This window comes from Henckelia pumila, chromosome 3, assembly GCF_033568475.1.
Source record: "Henckelia pumila isolate YLH828 chromosome 3, ASM3356847v2, whole genome shotgun sequence".
Taxonomy (NCBI): Eukaryota; Viridiplantae; Streptophyta; class Magnoliopsida; order Lamiales; family Gesneriaceae; genus Henckelia; species Henckelia pumila.
In genome coordinates this window covers 198,468,878-198,496,693 of record NC_133122.1, presented here as the reverse complement: position 1 = coordinate 198,496,693, position 27,816 = coordinate 198,468,878, and the positions used below count along the sequence as shown (strand labels likewise).

Below are 27,816 nucleotides of genomic sequence, written 5' to 3'. Positions count from 1 at the left end.
TTTCGAATTTTCGGTATTTCGGTATACCGAAAAAAAATCGATATACACGGTATCGCTACGATACCGTGTATACCGATATTTTTTTAAAAAAAAACAGTATAAAAAAATCGGTATACACGATATCATACCGATACCGTACCGAATTTAGGTATTTTGTACGGTATCGGTATGGATTTATGTCAAACCGAAATTTCGGTATACCAACATGAATTTTTTGATATGGTATCGAAAATTTTCGGTACGGCATGCGATATTCGGTACAGTATGCGGTATACCGTACCGAACAACCCCTAATAATTCCTGCAAGTAATGCACACATGCATAAATTATTGCGGTTGCCCTTTTCATATATCCTTATCTCATTTCAACAAGAGCTTTAATTAGTGAATTGAGCTTAGAAAATATCTTTATCACAAGTTTGGCAAGTGTAGCTTTGCTCTCACCAAACGAATAACAAGAACATGTTATTAGGAAACAATAAAAACCTTTGCCACCAAATTAGGCGCAAAATTTGTTAGGTTCGTTGGTCTGACCTAACTAAAATGGATATGTTGAGTTGTAATCCCATCCTAAAAAAATGGCGGGTCAACCCGTTCCGCTAATCCATTTTGACATTTTTTTTATCACTTTATGATAGTCAACGAGTCACATTTTAATGCATGCTATCATTAGTTAAATAGTAGCGGACCATGTTGAGTTGCAGCACGAGGCTCTAGTTCCTTCAAGCATGCTTATTTCCAAATCTTTATATAGGTTCAAAGTTTTCCCCCAATCACTTTCATCATGCAATTACTACACGTAGATGCAGTGGTTGACCACGTCTTGTTATTATATCTCAAAAAGTGGAGAAAAGGTAATAAAGTAAAGGTTATTGCAGGCCTTTTTAGTCTTCACATGTATGATTTGATAGCAAAAAGCATCAAGCTCCCGTTCAAACAAAGCACAAGGGCTGTGCTTGTCTTTTGGGAACAAGTTAGAGTCGTCCACTTCATTTCCCAGCTGGATCTCAGCCCCACACATTTCCCACGAGAATTCGAGTTATTAAAATTGAATTTTCTCAATTATATCATTAGGGGAAAACAATAGGAGGCGAGCCACGTCACCATTCCCATCATTGATGTACATATGGGGTTGGGCTGACTTCATTTCATCCGAATTCAAAATAAAAATGGAACTCGCTAAATAATTATACGAAATGTTTCGACGATGAACTTAAATCTAACTCAATTTCAAAAACTAACTCAAAAAAAAAAAAGGATTGTCAAAGTTTATATATGCAACTAATAAGAACTTAATGCAACCGATGCAGAACATCTAACACAACCCCCTCACACTCATGAATGAACATCTGGTGCGTAAAGTTTGCGTCACATCAGCGGGTGACCTATAAGGACAGTACAACACATAATAACGGTGGACTTGAGCTCTAATACTTTTTTAAGATCATTGACTTGCTTAATTCAACTCCTAAAATTAGAGATCATTGACTTGCTTAATTCAAGTTCATATATACAACTCTAAAGAACTTAATGTAACCGATACGAGACATCTAACATAACACATTCACACTCATGAATAAACATCTGGTGCGTGAAATTTGCGAATTGCGATAAATCAACAGGTGGCCTATAAAGACAATAGTCACAGTACAACACATAATACCGGACTTAAGCTTTGATACTATATTAAAGTCATGAACTTGCTTAACTCAACTCCAAAAACTAATTTAAGTGAACAAAAAAAATTGTCCTAATTCATAGGCACAACTCTTTGAAAACTTAATCCAACAAATATAAACACGAAAATGGCAAGAAAACATGATATAAAAAAACAGATCCAAGTACACTGTAAATACTCGACTGCAAGTACAACCTTTAAAAATCCTGGATTCTCTCAACCCCTGTTGCGCTTCCCGCTTCCACCTAATATTTACCCAACTGCCGCCCCCTATAAACCACTCATTGCTGTACACTCGCACTTTGACTCCTGAAAATTGTATGCCACCTCCGAGTTCACTCGAATTTCTGCTCCACCATTCAGGAAAAAAAAGCACTCAAATTGGTGGTCTGAAGAGAGTGAACTTGGGAGCATAGATGGGATTTCCATGGAGTATAGTTGCAGCCTGTATTCCCTATCTAGTCTCCTTCATAGCTCTTGTCCTGCTTTTTGAACAGATCTCTTATCTGAAGAAGAAGAGATTCTTGCCAGGCCCATCTCTTGTTCTTCCCTTTATCGGCAAAGCCATCTCCTTGGTCACAAACCCCACGCAATTCTGGGACCTCCAGTCGTCCTACGCCAAGTCCACGCCTTTAGGAATATCCGCAAACTACATCATCGGGCGTTACATTGTTTACATTTACTCCTCTGATCTCTCCCACAAAGTCTTTACCAACGTACGGGATGATGGCTTCCACCTCGTGGGGCACCCTTTTGGCAAGAAACTCTTCGGTGAGCATAATCTAATCTACATGTTGGGGCAGGAGCATAAAGATTTGCGCCGCAGGATGGCACCCAATTTCACCCTCAAAGCTCTCCAAACATATACTGGTATGCAGCAACGGATTATTATCAAACACCTGGAGTCCTGGTGCAACAAGTCTCAAAACAAGTCGATCCCACTCCGCATCCTCTGCCGCGACATGAATTTGGAAACCTCGCAAACTGTCTTCGTGGGCCCTTACCTGACTCAAGAGGCTCGTGACCGGTTCAATGTGGATTACAACTTGTTCAACGTCGGACTGATGAAACTGCCTTTCGACCTACCGGGATTCGCCTTCAGAAAGGCTCGGTTCGCCGTGCAGAGACTGGCGGAGACGCTCGCTGGCTGCGCGGAGGAAAGCGAGAGGAAAATGAAATCCGGAGAAGAACCCACGTGTTTGATAGACTTCTGGATGCAAGAAAACGTGCGGGAAGCATCAGGAAGTTCGTTCGAGTACAGCTGCAAAGAAATCGGCGGCCATTTATTCGACTTCCTCTTTGCTTCACAGGACGCATCAACCTCGTCCCTTTTATGGGCGGTGACGTACTTGGATTCCCACCCTCATGTTCTGAACAGAGTCCGCGAGGAGGTAGCCAACTACTGGGTACCAGAAAAAGGCGGGCTTATCACCGGAGAAAATCTGAGAGAAATGAAGTACACAGACGCGGTGGCGCGTGAGGTGGTGAGGATCAGAGCTCCGGCGACTCTGGTGCCCCACATCGCCGGCGCAGACTACCCTTTAACAGAGAACTACACCATTCCAAAGGGCACCATCGTCTTTCCATCCGTCTTTGACTCTTCTTTCCAAGGGTTCAGCGAACCGGAACGGTTCGACCCGGATCGGTTCATGTCGGACCGACAAGAGGACCAGTTCTATAAAAAGAACTTTTTAGTATTTGGGGCCGGGACCCACAAGTGTGTGGGCCAGAGGTACGCCATTAACCATTTGAAGCTCTTTATTGCTCTGTTTGCCACGTTGATTGATGCGAAGAGGGACAGAACGGACGGCTGCGATGAAATCTCGTACGTACCAACCATCGTTCCAAAGGACGAGTGCAGGGTGTTCCTTTCGCGGAGATGTACAGGATTCCCCCTCCCGTAATGCCCACTCGCTGTTTGCTCTCGTGTGAATTGTGATGGTGTTATTGTGTCCATTTATTTTCTATTTTTTTATTTTATTTATTAGATGAAAAAATGTCAATTCGAAAGCAAAGAATAAATGTGTCGGGTCGGGTGACGTCGCATTCGGGTTCTGTTGAATACATGGAAATATTGTCTAATTTAATCTCATCATCATTATCATTGTCATCGGGCAAAATAAATCAATTATTTGGACTTTTTTTTTGTTATAAAATGAGTGTAATTTTAAACACACAAAATTTTTTATAATTATAAAATGAGTGTAATTTTAAACACACAAAATTTTTTATAAGACAGTTTCGCGTATTAATTTTGTAATATAAATTTCATATTCTATTCAACTCATAAATAAGTACAGGAAAGTTACATTTAAAATAGATATTTGTACATGTTGGATTTTTAATATCTATATATATTACAATATTACATGTTGAATAAGTTGTCATTGAACTGGCAAATTTGTCTGGATATTGCCGCAGTGTTTGGGCCATGGGAATAGAGAATATGACAAGGACTCGTGTTTTCTTAATGATATTCGTTCACCTTAAAAATTTATTAATGTAGCCCTTTTGTCAGCTGGCAAAGAATTTAAACCTTAATTTAATTAATATTCTTATCTTTAGATGTATAAAATCATAAATTTTGAAGCTTTGCCACGGGTTTGGAAAATCAAGCAAGCCCATAGTAAGATCTAAAAGTCTCCATCTTCCTAAAAGCTCTTTGAAACACTATTTTATAATTTTTTTTATAATTCTTCTACTCGAGATAAGCATATCTCGAGTCTACGCTCAAGTCTTGTCTGTAGTGCGGACAACTACTTATATGATTCTAATTTAGATCAATATTATATTTGTACTAAAAAAATTGTGATAGAGAAGAATAAATATGGATAAAGGAAAAAATAGTAATTCACATTATATTTTTTTATACTCTTTAATTAAATCCCACTGGTAATCCAATATGTATTTTTTTATTTTGTTTTTTAATATTATATCTATACTATATATTATAAAGAGAGAGTACCTCTTAGTAACTATATTGATATGACCACCTACATGGACGAGTCTAGAAATTAAAGTTAGAGGAGACTTGAACTTAATGTAATAAATTGAATATGAAATATTTATATTTGATATGTGGAAAAACACAAAAAATCGGTAGAGTACAACCACCTTAAGGTTTTTACCCTAACCAAAAATTCAACGTGCCATGATTTACCACATCAACAATATCTCATTAATTATGCTCATGTGTTGAGATATTGACCACCAGATACATGATTTGGGTAATACCCTTAACATAGGATCTAATTAGCCAACAAAATCAAAGGAAATATATACGAGAAAAATACTTTGGTCGAACTTATTTTTTGAAAACTAATTCTCCTAACTCACCTAAGTGCTTGAAACACTTCAAATATGCTTAGGATGTTTTTTTTAAAGAAAATAACCAAGACCATTTTTCAAAAATTTTCTGTTTATTAATTAAATTAACATGCAACTCTAGCAATATATCCACAAGTTTCACGTAGATGCAAAATTTTCATTTTTAGAACTATTTTTAGTATATCTTAAATGTACTTTAAAAATTAAATTTTATTAAATAAAATATTTGATAAATAGATTATCGACTTATTGTTCTTCTATTAAATTTTTTTTTGAGATTATTGTTCTTATACTAATTTGCTAGAAGGTCATATTATATTTGTGAAACTCATACAAATTAATATATGCCCAAGAAGCTTTACTCACTCATAAAAAGATTAAATTTTATTTTGGTGAACACTCGGCATTAAAACAAAAATTAATAAAAAAATATACTCAAAGAGGCATAAGGGTCACGAGGGCTATGAAAAATTCAATTTAACAATGATATAAATAAAAAATAATAATCAATGAATCTATCATATTTATATAAATGGTCGTATATATATGTTCAAATTAGATACCATTATATGCTTGTCAAAAAACAATTGGAGTGGTTTAAATCTACCATATCTTTAACAAAAAGAAAACAATGGGTTGAGCTACAGTACAGGATAGGTCAAGTGTAAATACTTCTCTAACCACCTAAAAAGAGAGAATATATCTTAGTTGTTTGATTCAAAAATAATCGAGAAAAAATTGTTGAGAAAAATTATTATTTTTAAGTTAATTATCATACGAAAAACTGAATATTTTTTTTTTTAAAAATAAAGCTGACATTTTTTCCACATGTTATATCACACGCAACGGGTGTGCCTTTCAGCTAGTTGTTATGAATATAAGGTTGTGCTGATGAGAAATGATTTGCGGTTTAAGTGGTTCTTTTGGTTAAATAGTTGGAAATTAGTGTTAGAATTGGATACGTGATTAGTACCGTGATGAGAAAGTTGAAGGAGAGATTATCTGTATTAACGCTGTTGGGCCATTGGGCAGGATCTTATTTTCGGGCTAGGTTTAACTAAAGCCCAAATTGAATATAATTGGGCCATCTTCTTAGTCAATTGTTCACTATTATTTTAAACGAAATCCCCCAATTGCCAATTTTCTTTCCAGCAAGAAGGAAAATGGGCGGAGGGGGTGAATCGGAATCGAAGGCGTCGCTGAAGAGGACGGCGGTGGAATCTCTGGGATGGCTGACGGAATCTTCCATCATGCCGCGCAAGCATCGTACAATCGAAGGTGTCGGACCGTCCTCCATCCTCGAGCTCAAGGCTCAACTGTACAAGTCCCAGGAGGACTCGAAACGCCACCCTAAGGAGTCCGTTCAATCCGCCGACGCTAACTACGCTCAACATCTCGAGGTGCACCGTGCCAAACAGAAGATATCCGCGAAGGATTCTTTCTCCGCCAAGAACGCCGGCGTGGATGCCCGTGAAGAGAAGTATGATTGCTTTTTTCTGGCCTTCTCCTTTCAATCGAGTAATGCTTTTTTGAGATAATAGTTGCTGTGTGTCGTTGTTTGTTGTTATTCTTTATGTGTTGGTGATTACGATATGATTACGATATTTAATTGAAGTTATGGTGAATGAATAGGGTTCTAGGGTTTCGCTGGATATGGAATCCTGATGTGCAATCAGTTGGTGATCTCTTGTTTATTTAAATTCTTAGTGGCTGTCTGGCTGATAATGGACGAGATATTTGTTGAAATTTATGGTTTAGCGTGTGTTGGCTATTATGATGTCCGATTAGTGTCTGCATTTCCTTAGGCTTCTGAAATTTTATGAATGGGAATTGTAATGGATATAATTTGTTTGAATGCGATGTATTGTGAGTCATAGTTTTGTTGTGTAATACTGTGTATACTTAATATTATAGGTCTTGGTAAATTGAACTCTGGTTCTGTTATACAATAAAGGAATTCATTTTTTCCTTGTCTCAGGGATAAGCTCGAGTTGAAAGCTGTCCATGATGGATCAGCAAGCTATGCAGCATTAGAGAGGAAAGCAGAGATGTATAATAAGCTTGTCAGCGGTGAACTTTCTGATGAGGAAGACTCAGAGAAGTATTGTGTTGACTTCTCTCGGAAGGGTATTGAGCAGAATGAGTTCCCGATGCCTCGGGACCAATATATATCTCCACAAGAACTTCAAGATAAGAATGGCGATGACAACGATGATTCAGTGTTGCAACAAACAAAAGCTGCAGGGCTTGGCCAAACAACTACTACAGTAGACAGAAGTGAACATAAGCGTTTTGTAATGTAAGTTCTTCAACATGAATAAGATTTTACATTTTTTTATTTTAAATTGTTTTTCTTCAAGAATTTAATGATAATAATTGGTATATCAGTTGTCCCATCACCTCACCCATGCCATATGAATTGAGAATATATTCATCCCCGCCCCCAATAAGTCATAAGTCATAAGTGGATCTCATGCAACTGATGCCTGGAGATGTCACACACATACTAATTCCTGTTGGACTCTGATTTTGAAATTGTATGACTTGCCGTAAATGTGCACAAGTAACAAATGAAATGGGTTTGTGGCTTTTTGAGGAAATCTACTCTTTCTTCTTTGAAGTTTTGATCTGACTATTGCTTCCATTCTCAGGGAAGTTCATGAAGAAGCAAATCAAGCAAGGGAGAAAGTGTCCGAGCTCAAAATGCGCAGACAAGAGCAGGCTGCCGCTCGTAGAGAGAAACTAAAGCAGGCCTACCTGCGGAAGCAGCTTGAGAAATTGAAAGCATCCAAAGCTCAAACTGAGTGAGAGGTGACCGTCCTCCTGTGCATCCTGTATTTCCCTAGTTATAAGTTTATAGGTATGCTTGAACGTGTTCTCTCTGCAGCTTTGATGTTGATCAAATGTTTTTTTTATCATGAACACAGATGTTCATTTTCACCAAGAAGCTATCAAGGTGAAGCGAAACTGCTCCAGATTTTGTCCACTTCACTTGCCTGATCTGTGAGCAAGTTGAGTTGCTACATTTGATTGATTGTCAGATTGGAGGAAAAGAGGTAACCATCAAATAGAGTCTAGTCTCGAACAAAGCCCATCATGGGAGAGGTACTACGAAATTACCTGCTGGAAGCGCAGTACGTGAACCATTGGTGGCACTTGCTGATATCAGATAAAATAGTGGTTGATATTTACTTATTTGGATTTATCTCAGCAGGAAGTGCGGAACTATTTACATCTCTGTCTTAGACATCACTAATTGTCTTGCGTTATATGTATATGTATACATATATATATATATATATATATATGACCGTGATTTGTTGTATAAGAGTGTATACGCTACAGTAGAAGATTTGTACACAATTGCTTCTTGCAATACAGCAAAATTTAGGGACCCCTTCTACTGTGTTCTCATTTGAAATTTATTGGATGTTACTATGTTCAGATAATATTTCAGGCGTTCTTCACTAGCAATCTTGAACTCATCGCCATGCCATTTCATTTGTATTCCTGGGTGGCCACTGGCCAGGGGATGGTTACATTTACATTTACATTTACATTTGTCGAACAAATTGTGTTATTGTAAAAAGCAATGCCATTTTTAATTGCGGTAAACTGCATTATTCTTGCCACCACCTACTTCATCTCTGCAAGAGAGAAACATAACCGTTGAAATTTATGTAACACAAACATGGGATCCAATGCAAGTTAAAGATCCTTATTACCAAACACAAAACCACACACCCCGCACAGTTCAAACAAGAATAACCACCATGAACTAAAGAGAAAACATCATCTTCTTCAAGCATAAGCGTCAGGGTTTTGAACTAGGTAAGCCTCCACAGCTTTGTAAACTCCCAAGGCCTTCTCCTTTCCTTTTTTTATGTCATCCTCTTTAAGTGAAAAATAGCCCTTGGTGTAATACGTGCTGGTCACCGTAGATAATGCACCACCATCCAGTGTCTCTTCTAACTTGATTTCATGTGTAATTTTCTCGAGTACTGACTCTGTCAAGTTATCGCCTTCAATCACAGTGTAGTTGTAAGTATAGGTCTCTTCGTTCAGCTCGTCGATCCTGTACTTCAACGTTTTGAGATTGCTACCTGCAAAACGTGATCAATCCTTTAAATGGGTTCTATCAAAGTGTTGGTATCCAAATAACATAAAATGTTCAGAACATAGAGTTTTTCACTCTCTCTTTATAAAAGCCTTTTTGACGTTGAAATAATTACCATTAGCAAAGTTGATTTGTTTAATGCTTCCAGGTCCACCAGACCACCACTGCCTTCAATGAACTCCATGCTTTCGATGACCTGAGGCAGGATCTTCGGGATGAAGTTGTGGGGGTCCACGATCGAGGATTTGAAGATTCTTTTTGGAGAAATTAAACTGCGTAAGTATGCTGTTCTGTGAATGTAACAACACCCTTTTTTTTTTTTCTTTCGGTTTTGAGCTGGAATAGATGGTCGAGAAGATTATGGCGATGGCGTGCTATTTATAATAGCTTCTTGCATGCTAAAAGTTGTAAACATAGCTAAATATTTAATCTTTTCTGATTCGTGAAGCTTAGCCATGATCAAATGAATATATGCTTGTTTTTGTTCGGTATACATCGAGGATGCATACTGATCCTGCCATCATTCATTATTATTATATATATTATCTTATTTTGTTAAAAACAATGACACATGAAGTCATATATATTCACTGGAATTTAAAAAAGACAACTTTGAGCATCAAGTACAGAAGACAGCGCAAGCAAATCGGTCAAAGCGGGAGAATATTTTGAACCGTCTTCACTAAACCGGAAAAAACTTCAATTAATCTATCTACAAGTATACATACTTAGATTTTTCAATTATGGGGTAAAGTTAATAAATTTAAGAAATTAATATAACACAAAATATATAATAAAAAGTAATATATTTACTTCATAATATATTTTTACAAAAATACTATTCGAAATTTCATACTTTTGAAAATGCGTCTGAATAAAGCTTCGTTATTAATTGTATCAAACAAAGTGTTGTTTTGACTTTTGATGCTGCTTTCTATACAGTTACAACGAATAATACCAATGCTGCCAAAAGATATAAAATAATGTTTATTTGACTGAATTACCATTTTTTTAGTTATTTGCTAGATCACAATTCACAAATCCATAAATTCCTTGGCACTTGGCAGAGCCGCAATAAAATAAATCTGAAAGGAATTAATTATTTCTTGATATTTTTTCATGAAAGATTATATATTTAATATTATGTTTTCTATTTATATGTTTAATATATTTTAAATTAGGAATTGCTTTGATTTGAATTGAGATAATATAATATTCTTAGATTTAAAATATGGTTGATTGAGTTAATTATTTTGTAGGAGATTTTATGCATTTATTATAATATATCTTTATCTTCTAACTTATCTTTGCTTCTTTATCATTGTAGATTCAAGTTTGAATTAAGGAAACAAGATCAAGACTCTTTTTGGAGATAAGTTGAAACGCTTAAATAGAAGAAAAACGTAGAGATCTGGGGCTTGGAGAAAAACGAAAGAGCGCAGAGAAGACAGATCTCAAGCAGGAGTGAGACGACCAAGAGAGTTTTGAGCGTACATTGTGAGAGATTTTAGCATACGCATAGAAGATCTGGAGAATCATAGAAAAGCTGAAGGACTCGTAATAGCTCTGGTCATTGTTTTTCGTAGATGCCGTGAAGAGTTTGAGAGCATTGAAGATTGAAAAATGTTGCTCTCGTATTTTGGCATCTAAGGGCCAACTCTATTCTCTTGATTTTATTGTCTACCTTCAGTAGACTTTTAGGAGTTGATTTATTTATTTTATTCTTTATTTTCTCACATGCTTTGAGAAAATTGATTTTTACAATAATTCAACTCTATTCTCTTGATTTTATTGTCTACCTTCAGTAGACTTTTAGGAGTTGGTTTATTTGTTTTATTTTTTATTTTCTCACATGCTTTGAGAAAATTGATTTTTACAATAATTCACTAGTTTTAGGGTTTGTAAAACTCTTTGATTATTTTCTAGTGAAAGTTTTACCCTGACTGATTTGTTTGGTTGCTTATCTATTTTATTCATGTTTTCATAAATTCTGATGCATGTTACTCAAGGTGTTATTGAAGATGCTGTCAACACCTAGTGACAACATGTGAATCTGTTTTATCATGTGCATACTTTTATTACTTTAATACTTGTGCATATTTACTCTTGAGTATTTTTATTGTTGGTTTGCTGTTACTATTCACGTTTTAATATTTTCGCTGCATGTTGTGTAGGATGTTGTGACAACATCTGATTCTGATAATTTTTATGAACCATGATATCCCTTACAAAATTTTTTTCGAACTCATTCATCAACGATCATCCTAATAAAATATAAATTAAATTAATATTTTAAAAAATATATTATACATATAACTAAGTTCTTAAATTTTTTTGCAAGAGGACGATTGCACAAAACTGTTTAAAAGAAAAAAATCATCATATTCCACTCGTCCCCGTTCACCGACATCTTTCAAAGGTCCGTGTAGCTTGGTTGATGGATTTTGATACGATTGTATGGATATATAAATAATATGGTGATTATTAAAATATTTGAGTAAAATATAGAATAATATTGAATAAATAATTACTTGTTTAGTTTAATCGATTAAATTTAAAATAAGGTGATACCATTACATTTTTATCCTTTTCAATAATTAGTTTAAAAAACAAGATATGAACGAAAATATATATCATTATTATTTATTTAATGAAGTGATTGATGTTTGATAAATAATTGTCCTAAGAGTATCTCCAATGCAACACACTTTGGTGTATTACGCCAAAATGGTGTTGCATTCTTTGCTCCAATCCAGCGCTATTTTCAGCGTCAGGTTGGAGCAAAGCTTCAGTGTTGCAACACTGTAGCTTTACACTAATTTTTTTTTTTTTGGGTTTTTTTTGTTTCTAATTTATTTTTTAATTATTTAAATAAATAAAAATAAAATTCATAAATTAAATAATGAGTTTAAATATTTAAATAAATAAAATAAAATTTTAAAAATGCTTAAAATTATTCTGAAAATATATGTAATTAAAATTTTTAATTCATTAATATTTCTACATAGAAAATATTATTTTAGATATAATTGATATTTTAATTATTGTGTTTAAAAATATTGTGTGAAATAAATTAATTGTTGAGAATAAAATAATAAAGAATATTTCGAGAATATTCTTTTTAGTGTAAAATTTAGAGTTAATGAGTTGAGATGCGTTTTGAATTTGATGCAAGAATTACACTATTTTGAAGTTAGTGTGACACCAAAATAGCGTAATGGGTTGAAGATGACCTAAAATAATTGTTCAAACGGAAATATTACACGTTGGATAACATTCTTTAATACTCCCTTGTATAGGTTTCATTTCTTGTTGTCATAAATATATAAACTAATTTCTATTTTTTTGAGGGGCAACTAATTTCTATATTTAATAGTATTTTTAATTTTTTATTAATATATCCCTATTAACAAATTTTGAAAACATGTGACCATTTTTTGAATAAATTAAATAAATACAATATTAGAGGTTTTCTTGTAAACATTGTTTTTTCTGATAATATTTATGTGTGTGGGGAAAAGTGGGGGAAAAAAAAATCCTACATAAGTTTCGTTAATATGCTAAATCCCCACGGTATCGTTAAATTAAAAAGTTAAACCTCCATTTAAAATAAATGAAAAAAAACTTTTTCTTGTAATTAAATTTATCGCTAAAACCTAATTTTTATAAATCATTTGGGAATATAATTTTTTTTTATTTGTTCGATTTTAAGTTTGGTCTTACTGTTTAAAAGTTTAGTTTTAACACAATAACTTTGATTTTTGTGGCTCTTATTCCTATTTTGCTGGAGCATTGATGCAGCAGTAGAAAACATTAATGTTGAGTCAGAGAATGCCAGCAAATCCAACTTCATATATATTCACAATCGGTCCAAAAAAACTATAAATTCAAAGATTCTGTACCAAAACAAAAGTTTGACAATTTAATAAACTAAAATCCAAAATACAACAAGTTATTGGACCAAAAAAATTAATTTCGCATTCGCGTGTTTTTTAAGCGATCATATATGAAATTATACCGAAAGTTAGAAAAATCAATAAAGCCAAAAATGATATTTGCTAATTAATTAAAATATAATACGTTTCTTTTTTCTTCGACTATTAATGGAAAATGAAGAACATTTGAATGCTTTAATTTGCTGGAGAGAAAATATATTTTTCTATTAATTTCCATTCAATTTTAAGCAATATAGTTTGAAGAATTTTTTTTATGTTTTATTCATGATAAAAGATTATTCAGTGACAAGTCTGCTACAGCTCACATTAATTTCAACCAATCAGATGGAATTGGAGATTCATTTCCCTCCTCCAAACCAGAAACCCTAACACCAGCAAAATGACTCGACGAACCCTCCCCGGATCCCAGCTCCGGCCCGTCGATTCTCCGCGCCACCTGTACTCGGAGCCTTTCCAGCTTGACCTTCATCTCTTTCAGCGCAGCGAAATCGAGGGCGCCCAGATCCTCCATCAAAGCTCCGCTCGAAAAACTCTCGAGACCCTCTTCAATCTCCTTGCCCTTCCTTTTCTTGGCCTCCAGCTCCTCATTTATTCGATCGCACCGCTCTTTCAACTGCTGCATGTTCGTCCCACGGTCGAAACTCAGCGGATTCGGCAGGGGAAACTGGTTCGAGAAAAGGTCTGTCACATAGTCCACGTTAGGGTTTCCGAAAGAATAGGCTCTGTTGCACTGGGTGAAGATGATTATGGCGATCTTGGCCGCGCACAACGTAGAAAGCTCGGTCGCCTTCTTGAAAAGGCCGTTACGGCGTTTAGAGAAGGTGATCAAGCGAGCATTCTCGTCTGCTATCAATTTCATTTCGATTTTTCTTCGTCCCAGATATTTCCTCTTCCCTTTTGGAGGGGCCATATATGGAGGAAGAAGAATTTGTTGTGATTTGTGTGAAGAAAAGTGTGTGGAATAGCACCAAATTTATAGGCGTTTTGGTGTATGTTGAGTAAAGGCGATGATAATATAGAATTAATGGCAACAAATCTAGGTTGGATTACCATAATACAACTAGGATTCTTTTCAAGATTTTCCATAAATTCTAGGAATGCTTTCCAAAAACTTGGTAAGGACTACATATATATATATATGTGTGTGTGTGTGTGTTTTAACTTTCAAGGCAAATCACATTTTTTGTTTTCTCAAAAAAAAAAAAGGTTCTTTTATGTTCAATTTTGAGTAAGTTTGTAAGATATATTTACATTAGAAAATGTGTTTTGGAACTTTGTTTTGCCTTATTTTAAAAAAAGAATAGGATTTTATGTAAATAGGAAAATAAAATAAAATAAAAGTACTAGGTAAGAGATATTGTGACCAAGAAAAAAATATTCCACAATTTTCATATATGTGGGTTACATAAATATTGTATCACAGATATTATGCTATATATTAACTATGATTTAACGTTTAAAATAGAAAGGAAAATAATTGTAAATTCTCGGTGTTTTCCTACGCGTCGTTTAGAGCAATGGCGGAGCTACATGGTCCCGAAAGTAGGCGACCGCCCCCCTAATGTTCAAAAAAATTTAGTACTATATGTATAATATCTTTTTAAAATACAAATTTTAATGATTGATGCTACAGGTACAACGAAATTCGTACATCAAATCTTACGACATAAAAAAATTCAATACAAGAATTTAATTTATCGAAATCTCACGATACATTAAATACAAAATCTTGCGAAAGCAAAACTCACGACTTAATTGTTGTAAATATCTTTGTACACGATATTTGTTGTACCCTTAGCATTTTTCAATTTTAATTGTACATCCTCCTCCTCAATAACAAAAGAGTCACATCCATTTTGACTAGCACTGAAAAAAGATCATCTTATCTAATATCGTTTTGAAAGATTTTATGATTTGACAAATTTCAAAAATTTAAATATATATTTCTTTAATTGAATGAACACACATTTTTTGTCATGTATATCATGTTTGATCCATCAAATTTATTTTTTTTTTACTTATGATAAGAAATATTATTTCAATTTGCTCAGTTTTATCATCTTATTTCTTTTTAATAGAGTTAGAGCATCTTGAGCACCAATATCATACCTTTATTTGATATATGAAGTATCAATCAATTTTCTGATTTCGCAAAAATTAGCGAGATTGTTAAAAAGATCGTTTTATTTTATTTGATATATTTACTTTGAAAATTGACATTGTTATATATCTGTTGTAACTGCAATTGTAGAAAATGTTTTTTGAATATTGAAAATTAGTAAAACATCACTTCGTAATCATCAGCTAAAAGATGATCAAATAATTGTTTGGTGCATTATGTGTTTGATACAGTTGATAAAGAAAATATTATTTATTATTTTCAAAGCATGAAATTTAAGAGAGTTTTATAGTAAAAAAAAACATATAAAGTTAATATATGATATTTATTGTACAAATTTTTAAATCTATTGAATTCGCCCCATCTGATCGAAAATTTTGAGTACACCACTAGTTTAAACATAGTGGATCTCACAAACGGTCCAGTTTATCCACGGATGTGTGATCACACGTGGAACGCGTTACTCGCTCGCTTTGTAGCACAGACCCTCTTCGATCTACAGTTGATTAAATGGTGATATATAGTAATTACTTGATTCTTTTCTTTTTTTCTCATCGATGGAAAACTATGGGTAGCTAGGAGTGAAAGAAATTTTATTCCTTGATATTTTCGGCCCTTGTATTAATTGATATTATTAGATTTTGCTTTCTAGACAAGATAAAATTTATGGTAAATATCCTGAGTATATATCGATTATGTTACAGATATATTTGCCAAGTTTAAATCATGTCTTGATAAGGTGATTATTTGATATAATATAATTCGATATTATCAAGATTTGATTTACAAGATTTGATAGAGTTTATTTTCTACTAAAATATGTTTTCTTATTCATGTAGGACTCTATATAAGGAAATATTCAAAATTTGAATGCTAATCTATAAAAGGGGATTTAACGCACAAGATGAGAAGAGACTTTAGACGATAATACACTGCGCATACTCTGAAGAATTCTGTTGAAGAATTTGAAGAACTCTGAAGCAAGGTTTGCAACCATCGTTGTTGCATGTCCCCGTGTTACCGTTCGTGTTGAAGATATCAGAGACAACACTGTGGAAACTGTGTTGTTGAAGATCTTTTCTATCTCTTCAATTTAGGCTATGTGAGTTGTATCCAATTTCTTTTATACTCTATTGTATTTTAGGATGCAAGTTTGATTTCTCAACTTGTTGAGAAATTTAGGATTTAATGACTTTTCTTAAAATTACTAGGATTGCTTTGTAAGACTGATTTTACGTTTACTAGTAATATTTAGCCCTAAGGCACCCGTACGAGTTTTTATACTCGTGCAAAATTATTTACTTATATTTTATTTACGCTTTAAATTTTTGCTGCACTGTGTTGTCTGTGGTGTTATCACACAAAGGATATAACCAACCACGTACACCGTTTATTTCAAGGAGTACTAGGATAATTCCAATTTTATTCACCATTTTATAATTGGATGGCGTTTTACCATAATAGGTTTGAATCAAACCACTTGGATATGGTTCTGGTTTGAATCGATTTGAAATAAAATTTATGGTTTTAATTAAATTTAGACAAAAGAAAAACAATACGATATGTCAGACAATAAAACTAAATGTTCAACAGTTGTGCTCTAAAATAACAGTAATATTTAGTTTTGTTCTAAAAAATAAGATTGAGAAGAATTTAATTAGTTTATATATATATATATATAACTAATTAAATTCTTCTCAATTCTTATTTTTTAGAACAAAACTAAATATTACTGTATAATTTATAGAGCACAACTGTTGAACATTTAGTTTTATTGTCTGACATATCGTATTGTTTTTCTTTTGTCTAAATATATTAAAACCATAAATTTTTATTCAAATCGATTCAAACGAAGACCATAACCAAGTGGTTTGATTCAAACCTGATTATGGTAAAACGCCATCCAATTATAAAATGGTGAATAAAATTGGAATTATCCTAGTACTCCTTGAAATAAACGGTGGTACGTGGTTGGTTATATCCTATGTGTGATAACACCACAGACAACACAGTGCAGCAAAAATTTAAAGCGTAAATAAAATAAAAGTATATAATTTTGCGATGAGTATAAAAACTCGTACGGGTGCCATAGGGCTAAATATTAACAGAACACGTAAAATCAGTCTTACAAAGCAATCCTAGAAATTTTAAGAAAAGTCATTAAATCCGAACTTCTCAACAAGTTGAGAAATCAAAACTTGCATCCTAAAAATACAATAGAGTATAAAAGAAATTGGAGACAACTCACATAGCCTAAATTGAAGAGATAAGAAAAGATTCTTCAACCACACAGTTACCACAGTGTTGTCTCTGATATCTTCAACACGAACGGTAACACGGGGACATGCCACAACGATGGTTTGCAAACCTTGCTTCAGAGTTCTTCAAATTCTTCAACAGAATTCTTCAGAGGATGCGCCAGTGTATGATCGTCCTAAAGTCTCTTCTCATCATGTTCGTTAAATCCCCTTTTATAGATTAGCATTCAAATTTTGAATATTTCCTATATATAGAATCACTACAGGAATAAGAAATACTTAATTTTAGTAGAAAATAAACACTATCAAATCTTGTAAATCACATCTTGTTCATATCGAATTATATTATATCAAATAATCACCCTATCAAGACATGATTTAAACATGGCAAATATAATCTGTTACATAATCGATATAACCTCAGGATATTTACCATAAATTTTATCTTGTCTATAAGCAAAATCTAATACTAAACAATTAATACAAGGGCCCGAAAATAATCAAGGCATAAAATTTCTTTCACTCCTATCTACCCATAGTTTTCCATCGAAGAAAAAAATAAAAGAATCAAGTAAATACTATATATCACCATTTAATCAACTGTAGAACGAAGAGGGTCAGTGCTACAAAGGGAGCAGAAAACGCGTTCCACGAGTGATCACAACATCCGTGTATAAACTTACCGTTTGTTGAGATCCACTATGTTTAAAACTATTGGTTGTACTCAAAATGATTCGATCAGATGGGGCGAATGCCAATAGATCTAAAAATTTGTAAACACTAATTATCATATATTAATTTTATATGTTTATTTTTTACTATAAAACTCTCTTAAATTTCCATGCTTTGAAAAATAAAAAAAAATATTTTCTTTATCAACTGTATCAAACACATAATGCACCAAACAATTATTTGATCATCTTTTAGCTGATGATTACGAAGTGATGTTTTACTAATTTTCAATATTCAAAAAACATTTTCTACAATTGCAGTTACAACAGATATATAACAATGTCCATTTTCCAAGTAAATATAACAAATAAAAATAAAACAAAGATCTTTTTAACAATCTCGCTAATTTTTGCGAAATCAAAAAATTTGATTGATACTACATATATCAAATAAAGGTATGATATTGGTGCTCAAGATGCTCTAACACTAATAAAAAGAAATAAGAATGATAAAACTGAGCAAAATGAAATAATATTTCTTATCATAAGAAAAAACGAAAAATAAATATTGAAGGATCAAACATGATATACATGACAAAAAATAGGTGATCATTCAATTAAAGAAATATATATATAAAATTTTTGAAATTTGTCAAATCAAAAAATCTTTCAAAACGAATATTAGAAAAGATGATCTTTTTGTCAGTGCACTTCAAAAAGGATGTGACTCCATTTGTTTATTGAAGGATGAGGATGTACAATTAAAATTGAAAAATGCTAAGGGTACAACAAATATCGTGTACAAAGATATATTACAACAATTAAGTCGTGAGTTTTGCTTTCGCAAGAATTGTGTATTTAATGTATCGTGAGATTTCGATAAATTAAATCATTATTGAATTTTTTTATGTCGTAAGATTTGATGTACGAATTTTCGTTGTATCCGTCGATTTGTTACCTTTAGCATCAATCATTAAAAATTGTATATTAAAAAGATATTATACATATATTAACTAAATATTTTTGAACATTAGGGGGGCGGTCCGCTACTTTCTTGACCATTTAGCTCCGCCTATGCTCAAAACGACGCGTAGGAAAACACCGAGAATTTACCATTATTTTCCTTTCTATATTAAACGTTAAATCATAGTTAATAATACAGCATTATTATCTTTGATACAGATATTTATGTAACCCACATATATGAAAAATGTGGAATATTTTTTTCTGGGGTCACAATATCTCTTACCTAGTACTTTTATTTTATTTTATTTCCCTATTTAAGCATAAAATCCTATTCTTTTTTTAAAATAAGGCAAAACAAAGTTCCAAAACACATTTTTCTAATGTAAATATATCCTACATACCGTACTCAAAAGTGAACAAAAAAGAAACCTTTTTTTTTTTGAGAAAACAAAAAATGTGATTTGCCGTGAAAGTTAAAACACCACACACACACATATATAAATATTTATGTAGTCCATACCAAAGTTTTTTGGAAAGCATTCCTAGAATTTATGGAAAAATCTTGAAAAGAATCCTAGTTGTAATTATATGTAATCCAACCTAGATTTTGTTGGCCATTAATTCTATATTATCATCGCCTTTACTCAACAAACCCCAAAACGCCTATAAATTTGGTGCTATTCCACACACTTTTCTTCACACAAATCACAACAAAATTCTTTCTTCCTCCATATTATGCCCCACCCAAAAAGGGAAGATAGAAATATCTGGGACGAAGAACAATCGAAATGAAATTGATAGCAGACGAGAATTGCTCGCATGATCACCTTTCTCTAAACGCCGTAACGGCCTTTTCAAGAAGGCGACCGAAGCTTTCTACGTTGTGCGCGGCCTAGATCGCCATAATCCTCTTCACCCAGTGCAACAGAGCCTATTCTTTCGGAAACCCTAACGTGGACTATGAGTGACAGACATTTTCTCGAACCATTTCCCCCTGCCGAATCCGCCTGCTTCCGACCGTGGGACGAACATGCAGCAGTTGAAAGAGCGGTGCGATCGAATAAATGAGGATCTGGAGGCCAAGAAAAGGAAAGGCAAGGAGATTGAAGAGGGTCTCCGAGAGTTTTTCGAGCGGAGCAATGAAGAGGATCTGGGCGCCCTCGATTTCGCTGCGCTGAAAGAGATGAATGTTCAAGCTGGAAAGGCTCCGAGTACAGGAGGCTCGGAGAATCGACCGGGCGGAGCTGGGATCCGGGAGGGTTCGACGAAGTCATTTTGCAGTGTTAGGGTTTCTGGTTTGGAGGAGGGAAATGAATCTCCAATTCCATCTGATTGGTTGAAATTAAATGTGAGCTGTAGCAGACTATGTCACAGAATAATCTTTTATCATGAATAAAAACATAAAAAAATTCTTCAAACTATATTGCTTAAAATTGAATGGGAAATAATAGAAAAATAAATTTTTCTCTCCAGCAAATTAAAGCATTCAAATGTTTTCTTCATTTTCCATTAATAGTCGAAGAAAAAAGAAACGTATTATATTTTAATTATTTAGCAAATATCATTTTTGGCTTTTATTGATTTTTCTAACTTTCGGTAAAATTTCATATATGATCGCTTAAAAAACACGCTAATGAGAAATTAATTTTTTTGGTCCAATAACTTGTTTTATTTTGGATTTTTTAGTTTATTAAAATTGTCAAACTTTTGTTTTGGTACAGAATCTTTGAATTTATAGTTTTTTTGGACCGATTGTGAATATATAAGAAGTTGGATTTGATGGCATTCTCTGACTCAACATTAATGTTTTCCCTACTGCGGCATCAATGCACCAGCAAAATAGGAAAAAGAGCCACAAAAATCAAAGTTATTGTGGTAAAAACTAAACTTTTTAACAGTAAGACCAAACTTAAAATCGAACCAATTAAAAAAAAATTATAATCCCAAATGATTCTATAGAAATTAGGTTTTAGCGATAAATTTAATTTACAAGAAAAGTTTTTTTTCATTTATTTTAAATGGATGTTTAACTTTTTAATTTAACGATACCGTGGGGATTTAGCATATTAAACGAAACTTATGTAGGATTTTTTTTTCCCCACTTATCCCCACACACATAAAAATTATCAGAAAAAACAATGTTTACAAGAAAACCTCTAATATTGTATTTATTTAATTTATTCAAAAAATGGACACAAGTTTTCAAATCTGTTAATAGGGAAATATTAATAAAAAATTAAAATACTATTAAATATAGAAATTAGTTGCCCCTCGAAAAAATAGAAATTTAGGATATTAAATTTATGACAACAAGAAATGAAACCTATACAAGGGAGTATTAAAGAATGTTATCCAAAGTGTAATATTTCCGTTTGAACAATTATTTTAGGTCCATCATCAACCCATAACGCTATATTTGGTGTCACACTAACTTCAAAAAAGAGTAATTCTTGCATCAAATTCAAAACGCAACTCAACTCATTAACTCAAAATTTTACACTAAAAATTATATTCTCGCATATTCTTTATTATTTTATTCTCAACAATTAAATAAATTTCACACAATATTTTATTTTTTTTTTTTTAAAAACACAATAATTAAAAGATCAATTATATCTAAAATAATATTTTCTATGTAGAAATATAAATGAATAAAAAATTTAAATTACATATAATTTTCAGAATAATTTTAAGCATTTTTAAAATTTTATTATATTTATTATAAATATTTAAACTCATTATTTAATTTATGAATTTTATTTTAATTTATTTAAATAATTAAAATTTAAATTAGAAACAAAAAAAACCCAAAAAATAAAAAATTAGTGTAAAGCTACAGTGTATGCAACACTGAAGCTTTGCTCCAACCTGACCGCTGACAATAGCGCAGGATTGGAGCAAAGAATGCAACACCATTTTTGGCTTAATACACCAAAGTGAGTTTGCATTGGAGATACACTTAGGACAATTATTTATCAAACATCCATCACTTCATTAAATAAATAATAATGATATATATTTTCGTTTCATATCTTGTTAAATTAAACAAATTATTGAAAAGGATAAAAATGTAATGGTATCACCGTAATTTAAATTTAATCGATTAAACTAAACAAGTAATAATTTATTCAATATTATTCTATATATTAGCTCAAATATTTTAATAATCACCATAGTATTTATATATCCATACAATCGTATCAAAATCCATCAACCAAGCTACAACGACCTTTGAAAGATGACGGAGAACGGGGACGAGTGGAATATGATGATTTTTTTCTTTTAAACCGTTTTGTGCTATCGTCCTCTTGCAAAAAAATTTAAGAACTTAGTTATATGTATAATAAATTTTTTAAAATAGTAATTTAATTTATATTTTATTAGGATGATCGTTGATGAATGAGTTCGAAAAAAATTTTGTAAGGGATATCATGTTCCATAAAAATTATCAGAAACAGATGTTGTCACAACATCCTACACAACATGCAGCTAAATAATTAAAACGTGAATAGTAACAGCAAACCAACAATAAAAAATCCTCAAGAGTAAATATTGCACAAGTTTTAAAGTAATAAACGTATGCACATGATAACACAGATTCACATGTTGTCCACTAGGTGTTGACAGCATCTTCAATAACACCTAGAGTAACATGCCTCCGAATTTATGAAAACATGAATAAAATAGATAAGCAACCAAACAAATCAGTCAGGGTAAAACATTCACTAGAAAATAATCAAAGAGTTTTACAAACCCTAAAACTAGTGAATTATTGTAAAAATCAATTTTCCTCAAAGCATGTGAGAAAATAAAAAATAAAACAAATAAACCAACTCCTAAAAGTCTACTGAAGGTCGACAATAAAATCAAGATAATAGAGTTGAATTATTGTAAAAATCAATTTTCTCAAAGCATGTGAGAAAATAAAGAATAAAATAGAAATAAATCAACACCTAAAAGACTACTGAAGGTAGACAATAAAATCAAGAGAATAGAGTTGTGCCCCATAGATGCCAAAATACGAGAGCAACTTTTTTCAATCTATCAATGCACTCAAACTCTTCACTGCATCTACGAAAAACAATGACCAGAGCTACTTACGAGTCCTTCAGCTTTTTCTATGATTCTTCCAGATCTTCTATGCGTATGCTAAAATCTCTCACAATGTACTGCTCAAAACTCTCTTGGTCGGTCTCACTCCTGCTTGAGATCTGTCTTCTCTGCGCTCTTTCGTTTTTCTCCAAGCCCCAGATTCTCTACGTTTTCTTCCTATTTAAGCCGTTTCAACTTATCCGTCCAAAAAAGAGTCTTGATCTTGTTTTCCTTAATTCAAACTTGAATCTACACATGATAAAGAAGCAAATAAGATAAGTTAGACAAATAAAGATATATTATACTAAATGCATAAAATCTCCTACAAAATAATTAACACAATCAACCATATTTTAAATCTAAGAATATTAAATTAACTCAATTCAAATCAAAGCGAAATCCTAATTTAAAAATATATTAACCATATAAATAGAAAACATAATCTCTAAATTATAAAATCTTTCATGAAAAAATCGCAAGAAATAATTAATTCCTTTCAGATTTATTTTTATGCGGCTCTGCCAAGTGCCAAGGAATTTATGGATTTGTGAATTGTGATCAAGCAAATAACTAAAAAAATGGTAATTCAGTCAAATAAACATTATTTAATATCTTTTGGCAGCATTGGTATTATTCGTTGTAACTGTATAGAAAGCAGCATCAAAAGTCAAAATCAACACTTGTTTGATACAATTAATAACGAAGCTTTATTCAGACTCATTTTCAACAGTATGAAATTTCGAATAGTATTTATGTAAAAAAATATTATGAAGTAAATATATTACTTTTTATTATATATTATGTGTTATATTAATTTCTTAAATTTATTAACTTTACCCCTTAATTGAAAAATCTAAGTATGTATACTTGTAGATAGATTAAATTGAAGTTTTACTCCGGTGTAGTGAAAGACGGTTCAAAATATTCTCCCGCTTTGACCGATTTGCTTGCGCTGTCCTTCTGTACTTGATGCTCAAAGTTTGTCTTATTTAAATTCCAGTGAATAAATATGACTTCATGTGTCATTGTTTATAACAAAATAAAGATAATATATCTAATAATAATGAAATGAAGGCCAGGAACAGTATGCATCCTCGATGTATACCGATCCAAACATGCATATATTTCCATTTGATTCATGGCTAAGCATCACGAATCAGAAAAGATTAAATTATTATCTATGTTTACAACTTATTAGCATGCAAGAAGCATTTATAAATAGCAACCCTCCGCCAAAATCTTCTCGACCATCTATTCCAGCTCAAAACCGAAAGAAAAAAAAAAAGGGTGTTGTTACATACAAAGAACAGCATAGCTTACGCAGTTTAATTACTCCAAAAAGAATCTTCAAATCCTCGATCGTGGACCCCCAAACATCATCCCGAAGATCCTGCCTCAGGTCATCGAAAGCATGGAGTTCATTGAAGGCAGTGGTGGTCTGGTGGACCTGGAAGTCATTAAACAAATCAACTTATGGCTAATGGTAATTAATTTCAACGTCAAAAAGTCTTTTTATAAAGAGAGAGTGAAAAACACTATGTTCTGAAACATTTTAATGTTATTTGGATACCAACACTTTTGGATAGAACCCATTTAAAGGATTGATCACGTTTTGCAGGTGACAAACTCAAAACGTTGAAGTACAGAATCGACGCCTTGAACGAAGAGACCTATACTTACAACTACACTGTGCTTGACGGCGATAACTTGAGCAGAGTCCAGTACTCGAGAAAATAACACATGATATCAAGTTAGAAGAGACACTGGATGGTGATTGCATTATCTACGGTGACCAGCACGTATTACACCAAGGGCAATTTTTTCACTTAAAGAGGAATGACATAAAAAAAGTAAAGGAGAAGGCCTTGGAGGTTTACAAAGCTGTGGAGGCTTACCTAGTTCAAAAACCCTTTTGACCCCCCGGCCCCCCCCTTATGCCTTGAAGAAGAATGAATGTTTTCTCTTTAGTTCATGGTGGTTTATTCTTGTTTTGAACTGTGCGGGGTTTGTGGTTTTGTGGTTTTGGTAATAAGGATCTTTAACTTGCATTGGATCCCATGTTTGTGTGAACAATAAATTTCAACGGTTATGTTTTACCTCTCTTGCAGAGATGAAGTAGGTGGTGGCAAGAATTAATTCAGTTTACCGCAATTAAAAATGGCATTGCTTTTTACAATAACACAATATTGTGTCGACCAATGTAAATTGTAAATGTAAATGTAAACCATCGCCCTGGCCAGTGGGCCACCAGGAATACAAATGAAATGGCATGGCGATGAGTTCAAGATTGCTAGTACAGAACGCCTGAAATATTATCTGAACAAAGTATCATCCACAAATTTCAAATGAGAACACAGAAATAAGGGGTCCCCTACAATATTTGCTGTAGTGCAAGAAGCAATTGTGTACAAATCTTCAACTGTAGCGTATACACTCTTATTCAACTAATCACTGTCTTATAAGAAAAAAATATATATATATGTATACATATACATATAACGCAAGACAATTAGTGATGTCTAAGACAGAGATGTAAATAGTTCCGCACATCCTGCTGAGATAAATCCAAATAAGTAATTTTATAATCAACCACTAAATTATCTGATATCAGCAAGTGCCACCAATGTTTTTCACGTACAGCGCTTCCAGCAAGTTAATTACGAAGTACCTCTCCCAAGATGGTCTATTGTTTCGAGACTAGACTCTATTAGATGGTTACCTCTTTTCCTCCAATCTGACAATCAATACAAATGTAGCAACTACACTTGCTCACAGATCAGGCAAGTGAAGTGGACAAAAACTGGAGCAGTTTCGCATCACCTTGATAGCTTTCTTGGTGAAAATGAACATCTGTGTTCATGATAACACAAACATTTGATCAACATCAAAGCTGCAGAGAGAACACGTTCAAGCATACCTATAAACTTATAACGTAGGGAAATACAAGGATTTACAGGAGGACGGTCACCTCACACTCCAGTTTTGAGCTTTGGATGCTTTCAATTTCTCAAGCTGCTTCCGCAGGTAGCCTGCTTTTAGTTTCTCTCTAACGAGTGGCAGCCTGCTCATGTCTGCGCAACTGAGCTCGGACACTTTCTCCCTTGCTTGATTTGCTTCCTTCATGAACTTCCCTGAGAATGGAAGCAATAGTCAGATCAAAAACTTCAAAGAATAAAGAGTAGATTTTCCTCAAAAAGCCACAAACCCATTTCATTTGTTACTTGATCACATTTACGGCAAGGCATACAATTTTCAAAATCAGAGTCCAACAGGAATTAGTATGTGTGTGACATCTCCAGGCATCATATGCATGAGATCCACTTATGACTTATGACTTATTGGGGGCGGGGAAGAATAAATTCTCAATTCATAAGGCATGGGTGAAGGATGATGGGACAACTTTGGGGGGGGGGGGATATACCAATTATTATCATTAAATTCTTGAAGAAAAACAATTTAAAATAAAAAAATGTAAACTCTTATTCATGTTGAAGAACTTACATTACAAACGCTTATGTTTCACTTCTGTCTACTGTATTAGTTTTTGGCCAAGCCTGCAGCTTTTGTTTGTTGCAACACGGAATCAATAGTTGTCATCGCCATTCTTATCTTGAAGTTCTTGTGGAGATAAATATTGGTCCCGAGGCATCGTGAACTCATTCTGCTCAATACCCCCTTCCGAGAGAAGTCAACACAATTACTTCTCTGAGTCCTTCCTCATCAGAAAGTTCACCGCTGACAAGCTTATTATACATCTCTGCTTTGCTCTCTAATGCTGCATAAGCTTGCTGATCCATCATGGACAGCTTTCAACTCGAGCTTATCCCTGAGACAAGGAAAAAGATGAATTCCTTTATTGTATAACAGAACCAGAGTTTCAATTTAACCAAGACCTATAAATATTAAGTATACATCAGTATTACACAATCAAAACTATGACTCACGAATACATCGCATTCAAACAAATTAAATCCAATACAAATCCCATTCATAAAATTTCAGAAGCCTAAGGAAATGCAGACACTAAACGGACATCATAATAGCCAACACACGCTAAACCATAAATTTCAACAAATAACTCGTCCATTATCAGCCAGACAGCCACTAAGAATTTAAATAAACAAGTGATCACCAACTGATTGCACATCAGGAATTCCATATCAGCGAAACCCTAGAACCCTATTCATTCACCATAACTTCAATTAAATAATCGTAATCATATCGTAAACACCCAACAACATAAAGAATAGACAACCCAAACAACGACACACAGCAACTATTAACTCAAAAAAGCATTACTCAATTTGAAAGGAGAAGGCCAGAAAAAAGCAATCCATACTTCTCTTCACGGGCATCCACGCCGGCGTTCTTGGCGGAGAAAAGAATCCTTCGCGGATATCTTCTGTTTGGCACGGTGCACCTCGAGATGGTAAGCGTCGTTAGCGTCGTCGGATTGAACGGGACTCCTTAGGGTGGCGTTTCGTGAGTCCTCCTGGGACTTGTACAGTTGAGCCTTGAGCTGCGAGGATGGAGGACGGTCCGACACCTTCGATTGTACGATGCTTGCGCGGCATGATGGAAGATACCGTCAGCCATCCCAGAGATTCCACCGCCGACCTCTTCAGCGACGCCT

At 33.4% G+C, this 27,816-nt stretch overlaps 3 protein-coding genes and 3 pseudogenes across 4 annotated transcripts; 3 read left to right on the top strand and 3 right to left on the bottom strand.

The window, feature by feature from the left end:
* The first annotated feature begins 1,729 nt into the window (after nt 1-1,729).
* LOC140891401 (cytochrome P450 710A11-like) lies at nt 1,730-3,801 on the top strand. The gene has a single exon (XM_073299867.1). The coding sequence runs from the start codon at nt 2,094-2,096 to the stop codon at nt 3,579-3,581; it is 1,488 nt and encodes a 495-aa protein (XP_073155968.1). The 5' UTR covers nt 1,730-2,093; the 3' UTR covers nt 3,582-3,801.
* A 2,335-nt stretch (nt 3,802-6,136) lies between these two features.
* LOC140892256 (uncharacterized protein At4g18257-like) lies at nt 6,137-8,426 on the top strand. Of its 2 annotated transcripts, none has more exons than XM_073301095.1 (4): nt 6,137-6,484; nt 6,983-7,303; nt 7,656-7,815; nt 7,953-8,426. In XM_073301095.1, the coding sequence occupies exons 1-3, from the start codon at nt 6,168-6,170 to the stop codon at nt 7,810-7,812; spliced, it is 795 nt and encodes a 264-aa protein (XP_073157196.1). In that variant the 5' UTR covers nt 6,137-6,167; the 3' UTR covers nt 7,813-7,815; nt 7,953-8,426. The 2 variants fall into 2 exon arrangements, with proteins under 2 accessions (XP_073157196.1, XP_073157195.1); XM_073301094.1 differs by having other exon boundaries at nt 7,932-8,424.
* Nucleotides 8,427-8,805: 379 nt separating this feature from the next.
* LOC140890339 (major allergen Pru ar 1-like) lies at nt 8,806-9,642 on the bottom strand (annotated as a pseudogene).
* Nucleotides 9,643-13,369: 3,727 nt separating this feature from the next.
* On the bottom strand, nt 13,370-14,000 carry LOC140886107 (agamous-like MADS-box protein AGL29). The gene has a single exon (XM_073292613.1). The coding sequence runs from the start codon at nt 13,985-13,987 to the stop codon at nt 13,379-13,381; it is 609 nt and encodes a 202-aa protein (XP_073148714.1). The 5' UTR covers nt 13,988-14,000; the 3' UTR covers nt 13,370-13,378.
* A 6,121-nt stretch (nt 14,001-20,121) lies between these two features.
* Nucleotides 20,122-25,099, top strand: LOC140890338 (major allergen Pru ar 1-like; annotated as a pseudogene).
* A 799-nt stretch (nt 25,100-25,898) lies between these two features.
* The window catches only part of LOC140890337 (uncharacterized protein At4g18257-like), a 2,051-nt pseudogene continuing 133 nt past the window's right edge, over nt 25,899-27,816 (bottom strand).